Source organism: Euprymna scolopes, chromosome 39 (assembly GCF_053919585.1).
Source record: "Euprymna scolopes isolate OS-2025 chromosome 39, ASM5391958v1, whole genome shotgun sequence".
Taxonomy (NCBI): Eukaryota; Metazoa; Mollusca; class Cephalopoda; order Sepiida; family Sepiolidae; genus Euprymna; species Euprymna scolopes.
This window is the reverse complement of record NC_136520.1, coordinates 68258785-68276843: the sequence shown is the minus strand read 5'-3', so window position 1 is coordinate 68276843 and position 18059 is coordinate 68258785. Positions and strand designations below refer to the sequence as shown.

At 34.4% G+C, this 18059-nt stretch overlaps 1 protein-coding gene across 5 annotated transcripts in view; it reads left to right on the top strand.

Moving 5' to 3' along the window:
- The window catches only part of LOC145263827 (uncharacterized), a 242305-nt gene that overhangs the window by 73278 nt on the left and 150968 nt on the right, over positions 1–18059 (top strand). For all 5 annotated transcript variants that reach the window (XR_013864604.1, XR_013864602.1, XR_013864603.1 and 2 more), the window contains exons 5-9: positions 3620–3775; positions 5922–6047; positions 6525–6659; positions 10061–10298; positions 15658–15836. Coding sequence is in view for 2 of the 5 variants with exons in the window: in XM_080120894.1 (XP_079977020.1) it covers positions 3620–3775; positions 5922–6047; positions 6525–6659; positions 10061–10298; positions 15658–15836 (834 nt within the window). In the remaining 3 variants the exon portion in view is untranslated. The remainder of the gene's footprint in view (positions 1–3619; positions 3776–5921; positions 6048–6524; positions 6660–10060; positions 10299–15657; positions 15837–18059) is intronic.

Here is an 18059-nt window from a genome sequence, read left to right as displayed (position 1 = left end):
AAGTGTTGGGACGATTAATCAGAATCGAAAAAATCGAAACTTTTTGGGATATAGGAATCGGAAAAATTTGTGCCTATTTTCTGATGCCAAAAATGATTCTTTTAATTGTCTTTTTTATTTGATTTTGTTTAAAACTAAAATCTTCACTCTTGGTAGTAAAACTAAAATACTAAATATTTATTGATTTTTAAACAACCAGTAAAACTAAAATCTATAGATTATCCCCCACCACAAGTGTATTTTTACGTTTGAGAAAATATCTGTTCATTTTTACCATCATCAGGAAAAGTTAGCAACTTTATTGTTAAATATTTAGAGATTTATAAAGAATCGAAATCGGTAATTGTATTGGAATCAGAAAAAATATTGGAATCGTCCCATCACTAGTAAATATCTTCACTAGACCATCTGTAAAAAGGTTGAATATCCAGTGTAGCAGCATCTCGCATATCTTGCGAACGTATACCAGAAAGAAGATCCTGGATATGACCTTAAACTATATCCAGTGGTGAGGCCCCCGCCTTGCCCGCTCGTAAAAAAGAAGAAAAAAAAGCAAAACTTGGGTGGCATTAGCCAGAAGCGAAACCGAAAGCAATATTTTGTAAGCAAAAAAAATTTACAAATCGATACGTACTTGACGCGAACGTGCATAACTCATGTTAGTAAGTGAACATGTTATCAATGGGCCCAGGAGGACACAGATGTTATATCGTTGCATGTTTAGCTTTTAAAACTGAAGAACATAATGACGATTAGCGCATGCGCAGTTTGCAAACCGCGTTGAAAGCAAGTTTTTAATCTGACCCCCCTCCTTTTCAAACAAAACATTTGTACACAAAATAATTGATGATTGTTTCCAATTTTTTTAATATTTTTTATCCGAGAGATGGCTCTTTCTAACACTGCTGCATTCGTGCCTGTACGAAGCAGATGACAAAAGTTCTTAGCAGACAAATGAACACACACAGACGTTTGAGATTTATTTAATAGAATTACAGACACCCGGAAAATTTTGACAAGAAATAAAAACAATCAATTTAGAATTTAGAATGGGGATCAATTTTGTATGTAAATTCAACATAAAATCATCCGTCATTTCTGGCCCTTTACTTTTGAGAATGACTAAATTTTTTTATCACTAATCCGAGGTCTGAGTGGTAAGGTCATAAAACTACATGTAATAGTCTAGAAACATAGAATTCCTACCCCACACACAGAATTTATCTCCCATAAATTTTTTTTTATTTATTTTTTTTTTAAAGTGCCTTAAAATACTAGAGCCCAAAAATGGAAGATCATTTTTTTTTTTCTTACATGGATGTTACCACTTATGAAGGCCCAGAAGCCACTCGGGGATAAGGGTTATTGTGTGTACAGTAATCAATGGGATAGTATCGTAGTAATAGTTAGTATCAGAGATTTGATAAAGTGTCATTACTTAAGGGGGCGGTTCATCAGGAATTTGTTTATGTTGGACATCCAAGTTGAAGTCAGGAGGGAAACAGGCAAGCGACAGAGAGTTCCACAGGTGTGCAGTTCTAAGAAAGAAGCTTTGTTCATGGAATCTACATTTCGATTTAGGCACCAAAGTCATATGGATATATTTTTTTATTTTTGAAATCGCAACTTTATAATATATAAAAATTGATAGAAAATTGACTCTGTAATAATATATGAAATCTGCATGAATTAAAATATCATATTTAAGCGTATTTTATGACCGGGCTACGCTGTGCGTCTCTGCTAACTTTTGCAGTTTTAACAAAAGAGCTACAATAATATCAGGGCGTCTCCATTTATGCCGAACATCCACAGAATGCCAACATCAATATATTACATATAAAAGGGTTTTCTGTGGAATCTCCACAGGTCCTGCTAGTTTCTATAAATGACATTGTTTGAAAGAAGAGAATACCTTGAGTTGGATATGTTTCCCAACGATCAGACTCCAACTATATTAAGAAAATTTATAAAAAATATTGAAGAAAAATCAAGAGAATGACTATCCAAGCGATGAACTGACTAGATAATAATTAATACTGGTACGACGTGCATTCAATAAGTTTCCAGACTTTTTCGTATAGCGTTTTTATTGATGGTACGCACTTGAAACTCTAATCCCCTTCGAAGTAATCTCCTCCAGCTGCAATGCACTTGTTGTACTGTTGCAACAACTTCTGGAAGGCTCCATGGAAGTTTTCTTGTGTGAGCATTTCAATAACCCTCGTTAAAGCCTCTTCATCTCCTTAATTATTTCATAGCAATAGCCTCTAAGGTTTACCTTGAGCTTAGGGAATAACCAAAAGTCACAAGGAACAAGGTCTGGATTATAGAGGGTGAGGAACCGTTTTGATGCCCATCTTAGTCAAATATTCTGTCACAAGGATGGAGTTGTGGACTGGTGTATTCACACAAATCTTCCACATCTTCAGTTCCTCACGAATAATTGTGTTTACAGTTCCCACACTGACATCAAACTGTGCGCTTGTTGTCTCTACAGACACACGATGGTCCTTATCCATGAAATTTTTTTATTTGGACAATGAACTTTGCTTCTCATCATTTTTCATAGGCTCCCTGCCTTCCTTGAATCTCTTATGCCATTCAAAAACTGATGCTCGATTTATGTAAGATGGTCCAAAAGCAGTCTGAAGTATTCTACACGTTTCTGTGGCATTTTTTTTTCCAAATTTAAAACAGAATTTTATTGCATATTGTTGTTTTCAAGTGTCCTCACGTCTGGATTGCATTTTTGAAATTCACCAGCTGTGACAATCAGGCTTTAGTAGGGTGTATTCCAATTCCTGCTGTAGCTATTCATTTGGACCTGAAATCATAAAAAATTGGTCAGTCATCTCATAAGATGTATAGCAATAACATATGAATTTTTAAGAGTTTATAACAATCTTAAATACCTGTACAAAAAAAAGTCTGGAAACTTATTGAAGGCACCTCATATGTCAATGTCAAGCATCAGCAGCAGCTAACTTGAAGTATTAATGTTTGTAAAAACCATACAGCTGTTTATTTTTTTTTTAATTTTTTTTTTTACAAGTGAATATAATTGTAAAAATTTTAGGAAGGTTATAATGGAATAAAAAAAATGTTGCTGCAATTTTTAACGTCACGGACACACTATTGATATGATAATGCACCAAGGCAATTTCATATTCATACGTATATTATTACCTTCCACCTCTTTTGTAAAAGATGAGATCACCCAATCACCAAAGATGCAATGAAAAAAAAAAAAAAATTAATTTCAAAAAATTTATCTGATGTCATTGTTAAGTGTGAAACTTGGATTAAAATATACTTTACTGGCCTTTAAGCTAGGATCAAAGTGTAGTATCTACACGCGCCGGACATTCATAGAAGGGAAATATGTTACAAATTCTTACAAGGGATTTTGGAGATAGACTCCGATAATCATAAATATTCTAAAACTATATTGAACTACATTACTTAGTATGATATTCCCAAGAAACTTCCTCGTTTGGTGGAAGCTAGGTATCCACTCATGCCAACTACAACACTAGGTATTGTCGAATTAGGAAAATGTCGGGTTAGGGTTCAATTCTTATTTGAATATGTTATTTTTTGTTTTGTCTTTGTTTAGAATACTTTGGGTCAAACACAAGACAAGTCTTTCCGAAGAATCTCCGAATTAAAAGAACAAATCAATTTGGATAAGTTAGCCAAACGAGACCTTGAAGAAAATTATCGCCTTATGTTAGACGAAAAAGATGAACAGGTTAATGTTCTCAAGATGCAGGTACGATTTATTTTTCATCTTTTTCTTATTCTTTATGTATACCCTATTTTACTTTCACTTATTGACGTTACTGTTGGCAATATTTTATTTATTTTTTTTTTTTACTTACGTTCATCCCTAACAAGGCATATCGTCACTTGGACATGACATAAGGGGCTACTATTTGGGACCATGCATAGGAAAGATTAACAAGATGTTAATTTACATTACATTTAAACTTCTGCATATCAGTACAGTCAGGGAAGCAGGTAGAAGGAAGGGAATTCCAAAGTCTAACTGTTCGAGGGAAGAAACTATTGGAGTAGAAAGCTTTCTGGCATTTAGGGACCTCAACAGTGAAGGGGTGTGATTTTGTTGCTAAGCGGGTTTGTTGAGGATATGCATGTTGAGGAGGCACAAGTACAACGAGGCATACAGATGCAACATTGCGGCAATGGGACAGGGGTTGGAGCTTAGTTGACAAAGATGAGATCAGGTCCACAGGCCTTGGAGATGTCTAAGAATTTTGGAAATATTAGAAGGATATGCTGCCATAAGTTTGGGTGATTCTTTTTATAACGATGTGTGATAAAAACGAACCAATCGAATGCCAGAACAGTTTTCTAAAACAACTGAATCTCGTTGAAGGCACTAGTATGTTTTATGTTGATGGTAACTGGATTAATTCTTTGTCCGAGAAATCTTTTCTAAACATATGCTGCCGTTGTTTTTTGCTTGGAACAACATTTTTGATTTCAAGAATGACTTTACACTCAAAAGTGCTCTGATGAACTTGTTGTACTTGTTCCTCCTTGACGTACATATCCCCGACAAACACTGCTTAGCAATAAAATCTCACTCCTTCACTGCGGTCCCTAAATAACAGAAAACTTTCTACTCTAATATTTTTTTTTTTTCCTTTAAACAGCTAAATTTTAGAATTCCCTTCTTGCTACCTGCTTCCCTGACTGTACTCATATGCGGAAGTTTAAATGTAATGTAAACCAACATCTTGTTAATCTTTTCTAGGCATGGCCCAAAATAGTAGTCCCTTATGTCCAAGTGGCAATATGCTTTGTTAGGGATGAACGTGAGTAAAAAAAAAAAAAAAAAAAAAAAAAAAAATTAAATATCTGATATATGGAACCTGGATGGGATTTCAGCAATCTATAAAGAAATCAGGAGTTTGAGCTGTAGCAATGGCGATCTATTGATGATGGTCACGCCTGTGGTTGTTCTTTTTTGGACATTGTGACGTATAAAACAGCAACACTGTTGTGACTTGAGACAAACTCAACAATAAAGCATGACGAGCAGCATTTTTAATTTCTGACAAGTAAAAAAATATATCTACAATATCTTTTGGTAGATACATCCTATGGAAGCATACAGAACTGCTACCCCCCTCTTTTTTTCAACACACCATACCAACCTTCTGTACTAGTGACTCTAACATGTTTTTTGGTCCCCCGACAAAAGGAGGGTGGACCTGTAAATTCACCCTTGTCCGTTCGTCTGTCCACACTTCTCTCAATAACTACGCCTTGGAATCTTTTTTGCATGATGCAAAACTCAAATTTACATATTTTAAGGCCTAAAACTGCACTGTTTGTTCATTTTCACCAGGATTTGACGTTCCCTGGGGACTTTGGGGCTAAATGGGGGAGGGGGGGGCAAATGCTGAACTTAGTCATTTTTTTTTTTTTTATGCCTCGTTCACTGTGCACTCACAAGGAACCGTGCATGCTTCACTTGTTTTTTTTTTTCCTTTTAAACCTGAATAAAGAATCACTTATTTCTAGCTGACTGCCCACCTCAGAGGCAAGAAATCAGAAGTGGAAATTTTTGCAGGAATCGTTTTTTTTTTTTTTTCCTTAAACCAACTTATGATTCTGATTATTTTTTGTCGACTTTCCAATTCTGAAGTGAAGAGTTTCAGTCAGGAATTTTTTTTTTTTTTAACTTATTCAAAAATTGAATTTTTATTCAGGATTCTTTACTTATGCAAATACTTAGGAAATTTTTGAGCCTGTAAAAATTATTGAATGAAATTTTATGTAATTTAAAAACAACTTTTGAATTTGTTGAAATTATTGGATGAAATTCTATACATAAGATATGTATATGTGATAAATAAGATATGTATATTTCTATAATTTCGATGTAGGTAAAACTCCTAAAAGAAGGAAAGGATCCAATTAGTGAGGATTCCCCTAAAGATGGAGAAACTCCTCCCCCAACTGAAACCACCAATGAACCTCAAGCAGACAAATCTATTGCTCTCCAGGAGAAGGTAAGAAAATGATTCACATCACGCAATAAGTTCTGTATCTAACATATAAATAGCACTACTAAAAAAATTAAAAATTTTTTCATAAAGTACTAACCTTCAAATTGCATATGTAAAAATTTCCGCCCAATCGGATTATTTGTTTACAAATTACAAATATTTAAGTGAAGCTACTGTAGCAAATTTTTAAAACCGTGAAAAAAAATCTGAATTTTATGTGTTTATAAAGCATTACTTTCTGATGTGAAAAATACTGTTCAAGCGAAGCACATCTATCTGATCATTGATCCGTTATTATCCTGAAGATTGATAAGTGAGTACTGAGCACTTACCTCCAAACAGCATCCTGATGCTGACATATATCCCCCCCCCCTTCGGTGGTGAGTTGGATTGTGATGTCATAATTGGTAATAATAGTTTGTGGAACTTATTGATTTTTACCCTAAAATACCTATGTATTTGTTTATGCTTTACTTGCAGGTGAAACGCTTAGAGACGTTGCTCAGTAAGTGTCAAGAAATTATTAAAAACAATAAAGAACGAACAAGTGAACTGAATACAGAGAATGAAAACTTGAAAACGCAGCTGAAAAAATATGAAGGAGATCAATCCGGGGTATTTATTATTTGTGGCATTTTGTTCTTTCCCTCTCACTCTCTCTCTCTCTCTCTCTCTCTCTCTCTCTATATATATATATATATATATATATATATATATATATATATATATATATATATATATATAAATTTGAGGTTGCTATTTTCCAAAGGTAGGGTAACCAGTGAAATATAATGAGGTTTATACAAGAGTGCTCAATACAGAAGTAGAGCAAGTTACATTTTAAATTTGCCTTTACATAAGCAGTAGTATGTTGCTTTGCTACACAGTCATCTAAATCTAAATTTAGAATTCTGTTTTCGAAAATAAGAGTTGCTGCCTGAAGAGGTCTCTAGTTAGTAAATACTAGTAGACCGAAACATGCTCATGACTGTGTAGCAAGATACTACTGCTTATGTAAAGGCAAATTTAATATATATATATATATATACTCAAAGACCAAATTTGTTTAACATGATAAAATTAAAAGGTAAAAAATGAGGAATTTTTTTATCTCCCATATTTTTCATATTTTTAATTGCAATTTCCTAACCTTGATTTAGTTTAGCACTGTTGAGCGAGGTGCGAAACTGTAGCCTTTTCATTTTTTTTTTTACCTTTTAATTTCATTATGTTAAACAATTTTGGTCTTAATATTGCCGCTATTAAATTTTTTACCCGCAAAAGATATAAATATATAAAATAAGCAAAATTGATGATGAACAAATAAATTACAATATATCAAAAATTCAAATGTGTAATTATAATAAAGAAAAAAAAAATCCTTAATCCATATATTTTCAAAGATATGCTCTTTTTATCAAAGGATAAATATTAGCAAAAAACATATCGACACATAAACGTACCGACACATAAACACATCAACTTATAAACATATAAATGCATAAACAGCCAAACATATAAACATGCAAACTTATAAACACATCTAACTTTTTGAAATCTCTGTGAATTAGTGTTTTATATACGAGCATTTCAGTCCGGCATTGCCCGGGTGTTTGGATGTGTATGCTCAGCAAAAAAAAAAAAAAAAAAAAAGTGGTAGTAGGAAAGCAGGCTCGAACCCGTACCGCCAAGGAGGAAAAGAACTGGGTAAAACGTAACGTTTATGTTGTTACGACCACCGCCAAACCGGAAGCAACATTTTTTAAAATTAAGGCTAGACAATCTAAAGGAGAGGATAACTTTCAAAAATATCGGCAAAAAAAAGTGCCCCCCCCCCCTGGAGAAAAGTGTCTAGTTGACGGGGAAGATATTAATGTTTTTAGCCAATTTTTCGATATTTGTCGTATGAAAGGTCGAACTTTAAAACGATACTGATCTTGGTAATATCCGTCGCCTCTATTGAAAGTTTAAGGCAGACATGCAAACAGACATACATACATACATACATACATAGATTTATATATTGGTAACTAAAAATTTTCGACCCAAACTGATGAAAAAGCTTGCCCTATCTCTGAATACCCTTTATGTAAAATTTCAAATATTTAGACCAGAAATTGTCTGAGTAATTTTGAAGAGACCGCAGAGGTAAATTTTTTTAAACTTTGACCCCTATTATGACCCCTTAAAATTTATTGTTTTGGGCTCAAATCAAGTTATTAAGTTAGATCCATGTCGAAGGAACCTATATCTAAAATTTCAAGTGCATAGACCCAAAATTGTCAGGAGTTTGGTAGAGTTCTCAAAGGTCAAATCGTTGAACTTTGACCCCTTAACAGCCAAATTTCTGTCCGAAAACCGATCACATCGATTTTCCCAAATCTCAGTACCCTGTATATCAAATTTCGAGCCTGTAGACTAAAAATTAACAGAGTTATTGCATAGGGAATTGTACACAGACACGTTCACTTTCATAGATATATAGATTCGGTTTTAATTTTAGTAAATTTGGATATTTGTATTAGAAGTTTTTTAAGGATTCTTGTGTGTCCTCGCTCTATCTACCTAGGGCAGGAGGGTCATATAGAGATTTGGCATATAAATTGGGGACATACATATTTATGACTGTTTCTGTTCAAAGTTTTTATGCTTCGAATTATTTATATCTTAAAATATTTATACATGGTGTTCGGTTTGGTTGTTTTGTAGAAGAAAATTGTTATTTTAGTTTTGCAAAAGGGAAAAGAAAAGCCAGAGGAAAGTAGAGAAAAAGTAAAAACAGAAAACTGAAGAAGATTCAAAGAATTGTTTCAATGTTTGTGAATTTTTTAGATGAGGATTGATTATTCATATTATTTGGATTTTTCGGACTACTGCTCTCATTTTCAGTGTTATTTTCATAACATTTTGGTTGATGTCATCTTAAACTTTCTTCAGGTGATTCTTGTCGAACTCGGGAATCTTTATGGAACATCAAACTGAACCTTTTATTTAATCCACAGGAGTAGCATGCTCTTGTTCTGTCAGCCATGAATGGGTAGAAGTCTTAAGTAATTTGCAATTTTAGTAAATTTGGATATTTCCGGCTGACTACAATATGGTTGTCTTCAAGTCTAACGTAAATAAGTTCTTGATGAGCCGTTCCATATAAGTTAACAAATTTACCGAATTTTCATTACTAATGATTACTATATTGTCCAATTGCTACTGTACACTCTTTAACCCTTATCCTCGAGTAACCTCTTGGCCTTGATAACGTGGTGATGCCTGTGTAAAAAAAATTTAAAAAAAAATTGTATTCTGAGTATTGCTTGCACTGAAGATTGAACCTTCAACCTCCAGAAGAGTGTAACTTTAAAACTGAATTTTACTAAGTATTTGGTCCATTATGCAGATTCCGATGTTCGACAGAAGATTCCAGAGTTTGAGAGAAAGATACACCTAAAGGTTAGAGATTGCATTCACCCAAACATTGTGAAAATAACACTCAAGATGATAACAATAGTCTGAATAATTTAAATAATATGACTATTTTAAGTGACCTTGTTTGTCTGTTTGTGGAATGGTCTCTATCAAATTACTATATCATTTTTTGGTCTACAGACTTAAAACTTAATATGAAGGGGATTTAGATTTGATTTGTTTTTTAGCTGGTAAAAATAGCTGCTGAGGGCCAAAATTAAAAAAAAAAGGAACTTAGCATGTCTAAGTGGCATATATATATATATTTATATCTTTACCAACATCATTTTTATAGTTTTTATATGTATATGGACTTAGCTCAAATAGTAACAAATAATGCTGGAAAGCTATATGTTTTGGTTGCATCCAAGTCATATTTTTGAAAAAAACTACCATATATTGGGCACAATATAATAATCAACAGGTAATAATAAATATGAAATCTGCATAAATTAAAAGATATTTCAGCGTTTTTTATGATGAATCTAACTTGTTTCTACCCAACTCTGTTTGCAACAAATCAATCTTTAAAAACAAAAATTTTTTTTTTCCAGTCACCTGCTGGGAACAGTGAGGAGGTTTTGCGGTTGCAAAAGCAAATTGCTCAAGCCCGTGAAGTGATTGAGCAATTGGAAGCTGACCGCGAACTAGCCATTGCTGAGGTGAAGAAACAAGTGCATGAAGCCATCGAGGAGAAGGACAAAGAATTAAGTGAGACGAGGAATTCATTGCAGTCCATTCGTAAACAAATCGATGACCTCACACAACAGAAGGAGTTACTGGAGAAACAAGGTTAGAAAGTTACTGGTAGTCATCACTAGGGCTGTGACAACAGCATATTCTTTTCATTGTTTTGACTCTAGTATATATCCATTAATATCATATGTTTTTATATAGACTGATGTGGTTCTTGATTGATTAAGTGTATCTGTGCTGGATATATTTGAGCATCAAAAGAATAAAAAAAATATGCTGTTGTCACAGCCCTAGTCATCACCATCATCATCACCACCACCACCATAATAATAATAATAATGTTTGGTTTAACATCTGTTTTACATGCTAGTATTTGTTGACCAGCTTTTAGAAATTAACTTTATCTTTTACCAGGTTTTTATCCATCTGTAGGGAAAATTGTGGAAACCAAGAAATGGGTTTACCATTCAAGTGGCCGCGCATCATATGGAATCAAGCTGCTGGGGGGAGGGGGAGAAGGGATCAAATGGTAGCGCCCACAACTTTTATAACTAGTGATCTCGTAATCTGACACAAAATCTCGCTGCTCATGTGCAGATTAAGTGGGCCTCAACTGCGTAAAAGTAGGCCGCATGGAGTCCGCAGACAGACTATTGTAGAAGAATCCTTGGAAACTTGTTGCGTGCGTGTTACAGAGTCACTTTGTTTGCTTGCCATTTTTTTCTTCCTTTTTTTTTTTTGTGTTACACCATCTTTCTCTCAAATGCGATCATCTCATTTCTTCCTATTGAACTAACCTTGCTATCTCAACTGTTTTAACCCAAGAACTCTCATCCATTCCTTTAACCATTTCTGTTCTGTACACATCTTTCTAAACTGTCCAGATTTAATCTTCCTCCAAAATCATCATGTCTTTAAAATGCAAACCATATCATTTCTCTCCATGCAATGCATGTCCTCAACCCTCACTGGTCAGGTTTCACTTCAATGCATAATACTGCATGCACATAGTGGTAACACTCGGTTAATAAATTCTCTGAACTTTCATTTTTTTTCCTTATGGAAATCACTCCAGACAAGGCATGAAGCTACTTGATATAAGAAGATAAAAAAGAAAGAAATACCACTTCAAGATCAAACAATGATAATTCTTAGATAGATTTGAACCCAGAAAATGGCAGTTCTTCATCCTTTGCCAGAAACATCACTCATGGAATGTGAGGACTAAAGGACGAAATAAGAAAAGAGAGAGTTACAAGGCTGATAGAAGTAAACCCAAGGTCTACGTTTAACACTCCTTCCACTCCTGATTCTTGCAATCACATTAACACCAGCTCCTCCTTGTACTTCAATTGCATTATCCAAGTAACCCCAAAAATCAGGATATTTGTGCAGAATTTGAACCAGACATAACTGTCTGCTTGCCTTTGTTTAGAACATGATGCCATGCGCTTGGGTTTGACTGTAATCTGACATAAGGCATAAATTAGCCAATCAATGCATGGTAAAGAAGCAGATGATCTCTCTGGAAAATATTGGAATAAAAAAAATATCAATAAATTAAGTAAACAACAGCACACCCTCAAACGTCCTAACAACTTTATACAAAATGAATATTTCCACCTTGGATCAGACACCAGAAGATGTTGTTTCATATTGCCCCCCCCCCAAAAAAAAATAGTTTACTTTACATTAGTTACGAAAATAAAGAAAAAAATGCAAAAAAATAACAAAAAAAATAATGCATGAAAAACACATAAAAAGTTGTTTTAAACTTTTGTTAAAAAAAAATATGAAAAACAAAAAAAATTGGTTTTCTTGTTAGTTTTGTTCAATTTTTTTTAGTGAAAAAAAAAATACATTTTTTTTTTTCACTAAAAAAATTGTTACAAGAATAAAGCAGAAATTGTTATGGTAGGTCGTTGTTTCTTTTTTATTTTCGTTACATATATACTTTTTTTTTTTGTGATTATATTTCAATGTTTTCTTCAGCATTTTCCTTGAGTAGCATTGTTAAACTTTGATAATCAGTGATGCTATACGAAAGCCAGCGGTTGACATTGTGTTCTGAGCAAAGCTGAGCATCTAGTTAGTTACATCTGGTTCAAATTCTGCACAAATACCAAGAAAAGAAACGAACAGATGCCATCTATCTGTGATATTGGCAATTACCGCAATGAAGAAAAAAATATACAAGGTCATCGTGAAGGAATGACAAAGAACATTATTGGAAGTCTACAAACGATTATATTTCTTTCTTGTTATAAAGTCTGTTCTCTCTATCACTCTAGAAATGCTCTCACAATATTTGGTATCAAATCTACTGTCATGTATGGAGCCACTGGTATAGTATTTTGTCTAGTGATTTTCTGTCCCATTTGAGGATTCCCGATAAGGTGCAGAAACATATCTCTAATTTGATTGGCCTGACCCTTTTTTCTTCTCTCTCTCAGATGTGATGTTGCTAGTCACAGTCTTAAATATTACTGTGGCATGTATTCTTTAGAATTTTCTTAATGCCAGTGTTCAACCTTCACCTAACAAATTTAATTTTTTTTTTTTTATATATCACACTTTTATAACAATTTTCCCAGATATAAAGTTTTGCAGAGGTTCAAATATCTTATATATGAAGTTTCATGTCTAGACCAAAAACTCTAGGAGGAGTTTAGTAGGCAAAATTTTTTAAACAAAAATATATACGTCTACATAAATATACATGGAAAGAGTTTTGTGTTTACTATAAGGTTTTTACGCATATATGATGCAAGTATAAATCATGTAGAATATCTGCATGAATATAATTACACGTAACAGTTAACTAAAGATGATTATTCCATAAGAAAACCGAAAAAAGCTAATAGGGAATTAATTAAAATGAATGTTTAAAAGCATATGCAAATTAGCTAGATCTTTTGCAGATGAATGCAATTCCATGACCCATATATAACAAAGTTATATTTTCTTTTTAAATAAATAGAAGAAAGGTTGGTTGGTTGGTTGTTTTTGTTTTACAGCATATCAACACTTTTTCGGTTATTTAATGCCGAATCCAAAGATTTTGAAGAAAAATTTTTAATAGAATATATTTGTTGTTTTTAAGTTGGTTTCTATTTAACCCATAGTTGGGACCTTAACAGGTACTACCACTCTGGGTCAGAGTGGACCTGGGAGCAATGGTAATTAAAGGGTGGCTCCACACTCCCCAAAGCCCGCAAGCTGGGGCCTCACCACTGGATATAGTTTAAGGTCATATCCAGGACCAAATAGAAGAAAGGGTTTTTAATATGAATATCAATACACAGAAAACCCCAAATTTATAGGAGTATATATATATATATGTATTATTTGGATTCTTCAAACTACTGTTCTCATCTTGAGTGTAGTTTTCACAACGTTTTGGTCGATGTAACCTCCGACCTTCTTCAAACATATCTTGTTGAACTCGGGAATTTGGACAGAATTTTGAACGAAATCCTTTATTTACTTCAGGGGGGTAGCATGTCCTTTTTATGTCAGAGGTCTTTTTCTGGATAGAGGTCCTAAGTAATTTGCAATTGTATTTTTTTTTTGGTCGCCCATACTAAGAATTCAACCTTCAAGAGAATATCACTTTTACAATTAATTTTTCTAAGTATTCTAAACACTGCACCATGGGTCTTGCATGGGTCAGAGTACTTGAAAAATTCAGTTGTAAGAGTTACACTCTTCTGAAGGTTGAAGGCTCAAGCCTCAGTGTGGGCAATACTTAAAATACAATTGTAAATTACTTAGGATTTCTACCCAGTTATGACTGATGGAATGGGAGCATACTACCTATGTGATTTAAATAAACGGTTCTGTTTGAAATTCTGAGCAGATTCCCAAGGAGTTTGACAAAACACATCAGTGTTTACATTGGCAGAAACATTGTGCAAATATAACTCAAGATGAGAACAGTTTGAAGGACTGAAATAATATGAATAGTAATAAGATACTCTGAAACCATTTATAAACAACTAGCCTGGGTGCCCAGCGTTGCCCGGATGTTTGGAGGTGTGTGTTGAGCAAAAAGAAAACCCGGAAAAAGTGGTAATAGGCAGGCAGACTCGAACCCGTACTGTGAAGGAAGAAAATAATGTGAAAAAAAAAAAAAAAATGACAGCTTTGCTGTTGCGTCCATCGTCAAACCGGAAATGGTGCAAGTTTAAATTAAGGCTAGTCAATCGAAAAGAGATGACTTTCGAAAATATCAGTGAAAAATGTGACCCCTCCCTGTAGAAAAGTGCCCAGTTGAGGGTGAAGGAATTAATGTTTTTAGCCAGTTTTTTTATATTTGTTGTTCGAAGGGTCAAGCTTCAAAATGATACCAATCTCGTGAAAATCTGTCACCTCTGTCAAAAGTTTTAGGCAGAAATACAAACATACATACATACATTTAAACAGGCAGGTGAGATTTATATTATAGACTAGCGGGGGTACCCAGCGTTGCCCGGGTGTGTGGAGGTGTGTGTGGTCACCCGGGTGTTTGTGTCGGGGGGGGGGTAAAATAAAAAAAAAGGTTTGGTAGTTAAGTGTGAAGGATCCAACGCGAATCCTTGAGGCAAAGTTGGAAATTAAAGTGTAAAAAAAAAAATGTGCGACGTTAACCACCGGGCCACCACGAAATACTAACGGAAACACGTTTGAATTCATTTAAGTATTTAGAATTGGCAGGTGCCCATTTTAATGACTTAATGAGATCAACTTTGACTGCAGGGTAGTATTTTATTTACTGCGGGAATGCTTTCTTTCTTTTTTTTTTTTTTTTTTGTTTCCCCTAGATGTTGGGGGGGAGGAAGCTCCCCATAACAAGGGGATTGTCCAAATTGAATAGCAAAATTAGTTCCGCTTTTATGATGCAAAAAAGTCTAATCCACATGCGGTGAGCGAACAATGTTGAATATTTATCTTTTCAAAGTCGAGCAAATTAAATAGACAGGCGACCCTCGTTAACTCGTAGATATTATCATTTAGACGTGATATAAAAAGTTTTAAGAAGAAGTGAGTCGACCAATCGCTTCTCAGGAAGAAGCCTTTTTCGGACATATACAAAAAGCGAACATACATACACACATTTTCACTTTTATATATATAGATGGACAAAAGAACATAGGTACCTGAATTCAAGAACTAGGAAACTGATAACTACACACTGCACTTAAATGATGATATTGTATTGGTTATACGGGTGGGAGGGGGCATAGATTGAAGTTGAGTATTGTCTGCAAACAACTGTGAAAGACTGTTTTTTTTTTTTAAGTAACTTTAAATATGAAAGCTGAATATTAGTTGGAAAGCAATGGGAAAAGAATTGTGCCATTTTTTATGGCATGATCACACTTTCAAGATGAGAACAGTTGTCTGAAGAATCCAAATAATCTGGATGGTCAAAGGAGTTTGTATGATAACTCGTGTGATGTTTTCTATTCTGTAGGAACGGAACAATTAGAGAAATCTCGTGAGGTCATCAAACAGTTGAAAGAAGAAAAGAAACAGGCAGTTGCCGATTTGGAAGAGAAATTAAGTCGCGCTGAGAAGACAATGGAGGAAGAGAAATCCAACCTTGTCCAGGAATTATCCAGAGGAAAAGCGCTGGCTATTTCACTTATTCAGGTAATTTTTATTTTTTTTTTTTTTAATTTAAAAATTTTTTATTTTTCTATTTTATTTATTTACTTTTTTCTCTTGACATCCAAATCCTAAAGTTCTATTTTTTTTTTTATTCTTTCAATGCTAATCCCAGAATATCGAACTTCATGTGAACTAGAAAAGAAAAGAATGTCATCCAATTTCAGTATTATATTTCTCTTAGTCTCTCTGTCTATCCGTTCCACTACTCTATTTTGTATGGACCTCTGCAATGATAAGGTGCAACAAACTAAGTATTATGGCATCCAGTTGTTACTTGAAAAAAAAATTAGGAATTAAAAGGAATTAGTCACCACAATATTACTTTTACCCTAGAAGTTTTCTAGCAAATTATTGGCTGATCTGGTTAAAATTTTGTATGGACCTTTTTCTTTTTAATCATGTTCACCCCAAGCGAGTCACATAACCACTTGTGGCTACTATTTGAGACCATGTTTATGAGAGATTAGCAAGATATTGGTTTACGTTACATGCAAATGTCTGCATTTCAGTGCAGTCAGGGAAGTGGGTAGCAGGGAGGAAATTCCAAAGTTCAGTTGTCTGACGGAAGAAACTATTAGAGTAGAAAGCTTTCTGCCATTTAGGGACCTCTACAGTAAAGGGGTGTGATTTTGTTGCTAAGCAAGTTTGTCAGGAATATATACGTTGAGGGAGAACAAATGTAATGAGTTTATCAGAGCACATGCCATTAAAATACTTGTAAAACAGACACAGGGATCCAACATTGCAGTGATGAGACAGAGGTTGAAGCTTGGTTGACAGTGCAGAACCTATTAGATTGGAGACCCTTCTTTAAACCCTATTCAAGAAGGAGAGACTAGAAGTAGATGCACCAGCCCAAAAGTAGCAACAATGCTCCATGCATGGGCATATGGTGGCTCTGTAGAGGTACAGGATATTTTCAGGTGTGAGTAGTCTTTTAGCACGGTAGAGGGAACCCACCTTCTTTCCAGCAGCCTTTGCAATTTCTTTGATGTATTTGTTCCAGTTCATATTGCCTGGGAATATTAATCCGAAGAGTTTGGAAACACATATTAATTGAAGGCACTGATTTTGTAACAGTAAGAAATCGATTCTACTAAGAAAACAATATTAAAGACTTATTTGATAAAAACAATCCCCACACCATACTCTCGAATCTTAAAGGTTTTTTAAAAATTTTTTTTATACAACGGTCCTGGATATGACCTTAAACTATATCCGATGGTGAGGCCCCAGCTTGCGGGCTTTGGGGAGTGTGGAGCCACCCTTTAATTACCATTGCTCCCAGGTCCACTCTGACCCGGACTGGTAGTATCTGTTAGGGTCCCAACTATGGGTAAATAGAAACCGGCTTAAAAAAAACAAATATACTCTATTAAACAATTGTTCTTCAAAATCACTGGATTCGGCATTAAATAACCTGAAAAGGGTTGATATGTCATAAAACAAAAACAACCAACAACCGAGGAGTTTGAAGGAAGAATTATTTGGTAGGGTTTTATTTGTCATGGCTATCAGTGATTGGGAAGGCTTCTTGTAATTCTTAAAGGAAAGCAGCTTAGTCTTAGTAGCATTAAATGTTACCATCGATTTACAGCCTCATTTCACTACAGTCTGGAGGTCGTTTTCTAAGGATTCTGCTGTTGCTTTAGATATGTGTACATCCGTTTTTTTTTTTTCTTGTGCTTGTTTAGAACGTTACATCATGGGTAAATGTACTCATCTCAGACACAATGTTAATAAGGAGGTCGTTTATGAATATCAGGAATAATAGTGATGCAAGGATCAACTCCTGAGGCACTCCTGCATTAATTTTATGCTGTTTGGATGTATATCCATCAAGGACAACTTGGATGGTCCTCTTGTTTAAAAAGAATTTAATAATATTTAGTATTCGTCCAGTTCTACTGTATGATTGTATTTTCATTAGGAGCCTTTCATGCCGGACTTTGTCAAAGACCTTGGATATATCAAGGGCTACAGCCCGCCTTATCCAGTGCATGGTATATGCGTTCAGAAATGATCGTTAAAATATTTACAGTAGAACGACATTGCATAAAGCATGAATCCATATTGTCGGTCAGAGAGAAGATTAGTTTTTGTGAGGTGGGCAAGTGTTTGATTGATTAAGGGCGTAACAATTTTAGCAAAAAGGGGGAGATGACTGATAATTGAGTCCTTTCACTAGAATTCTTGTACACAGGT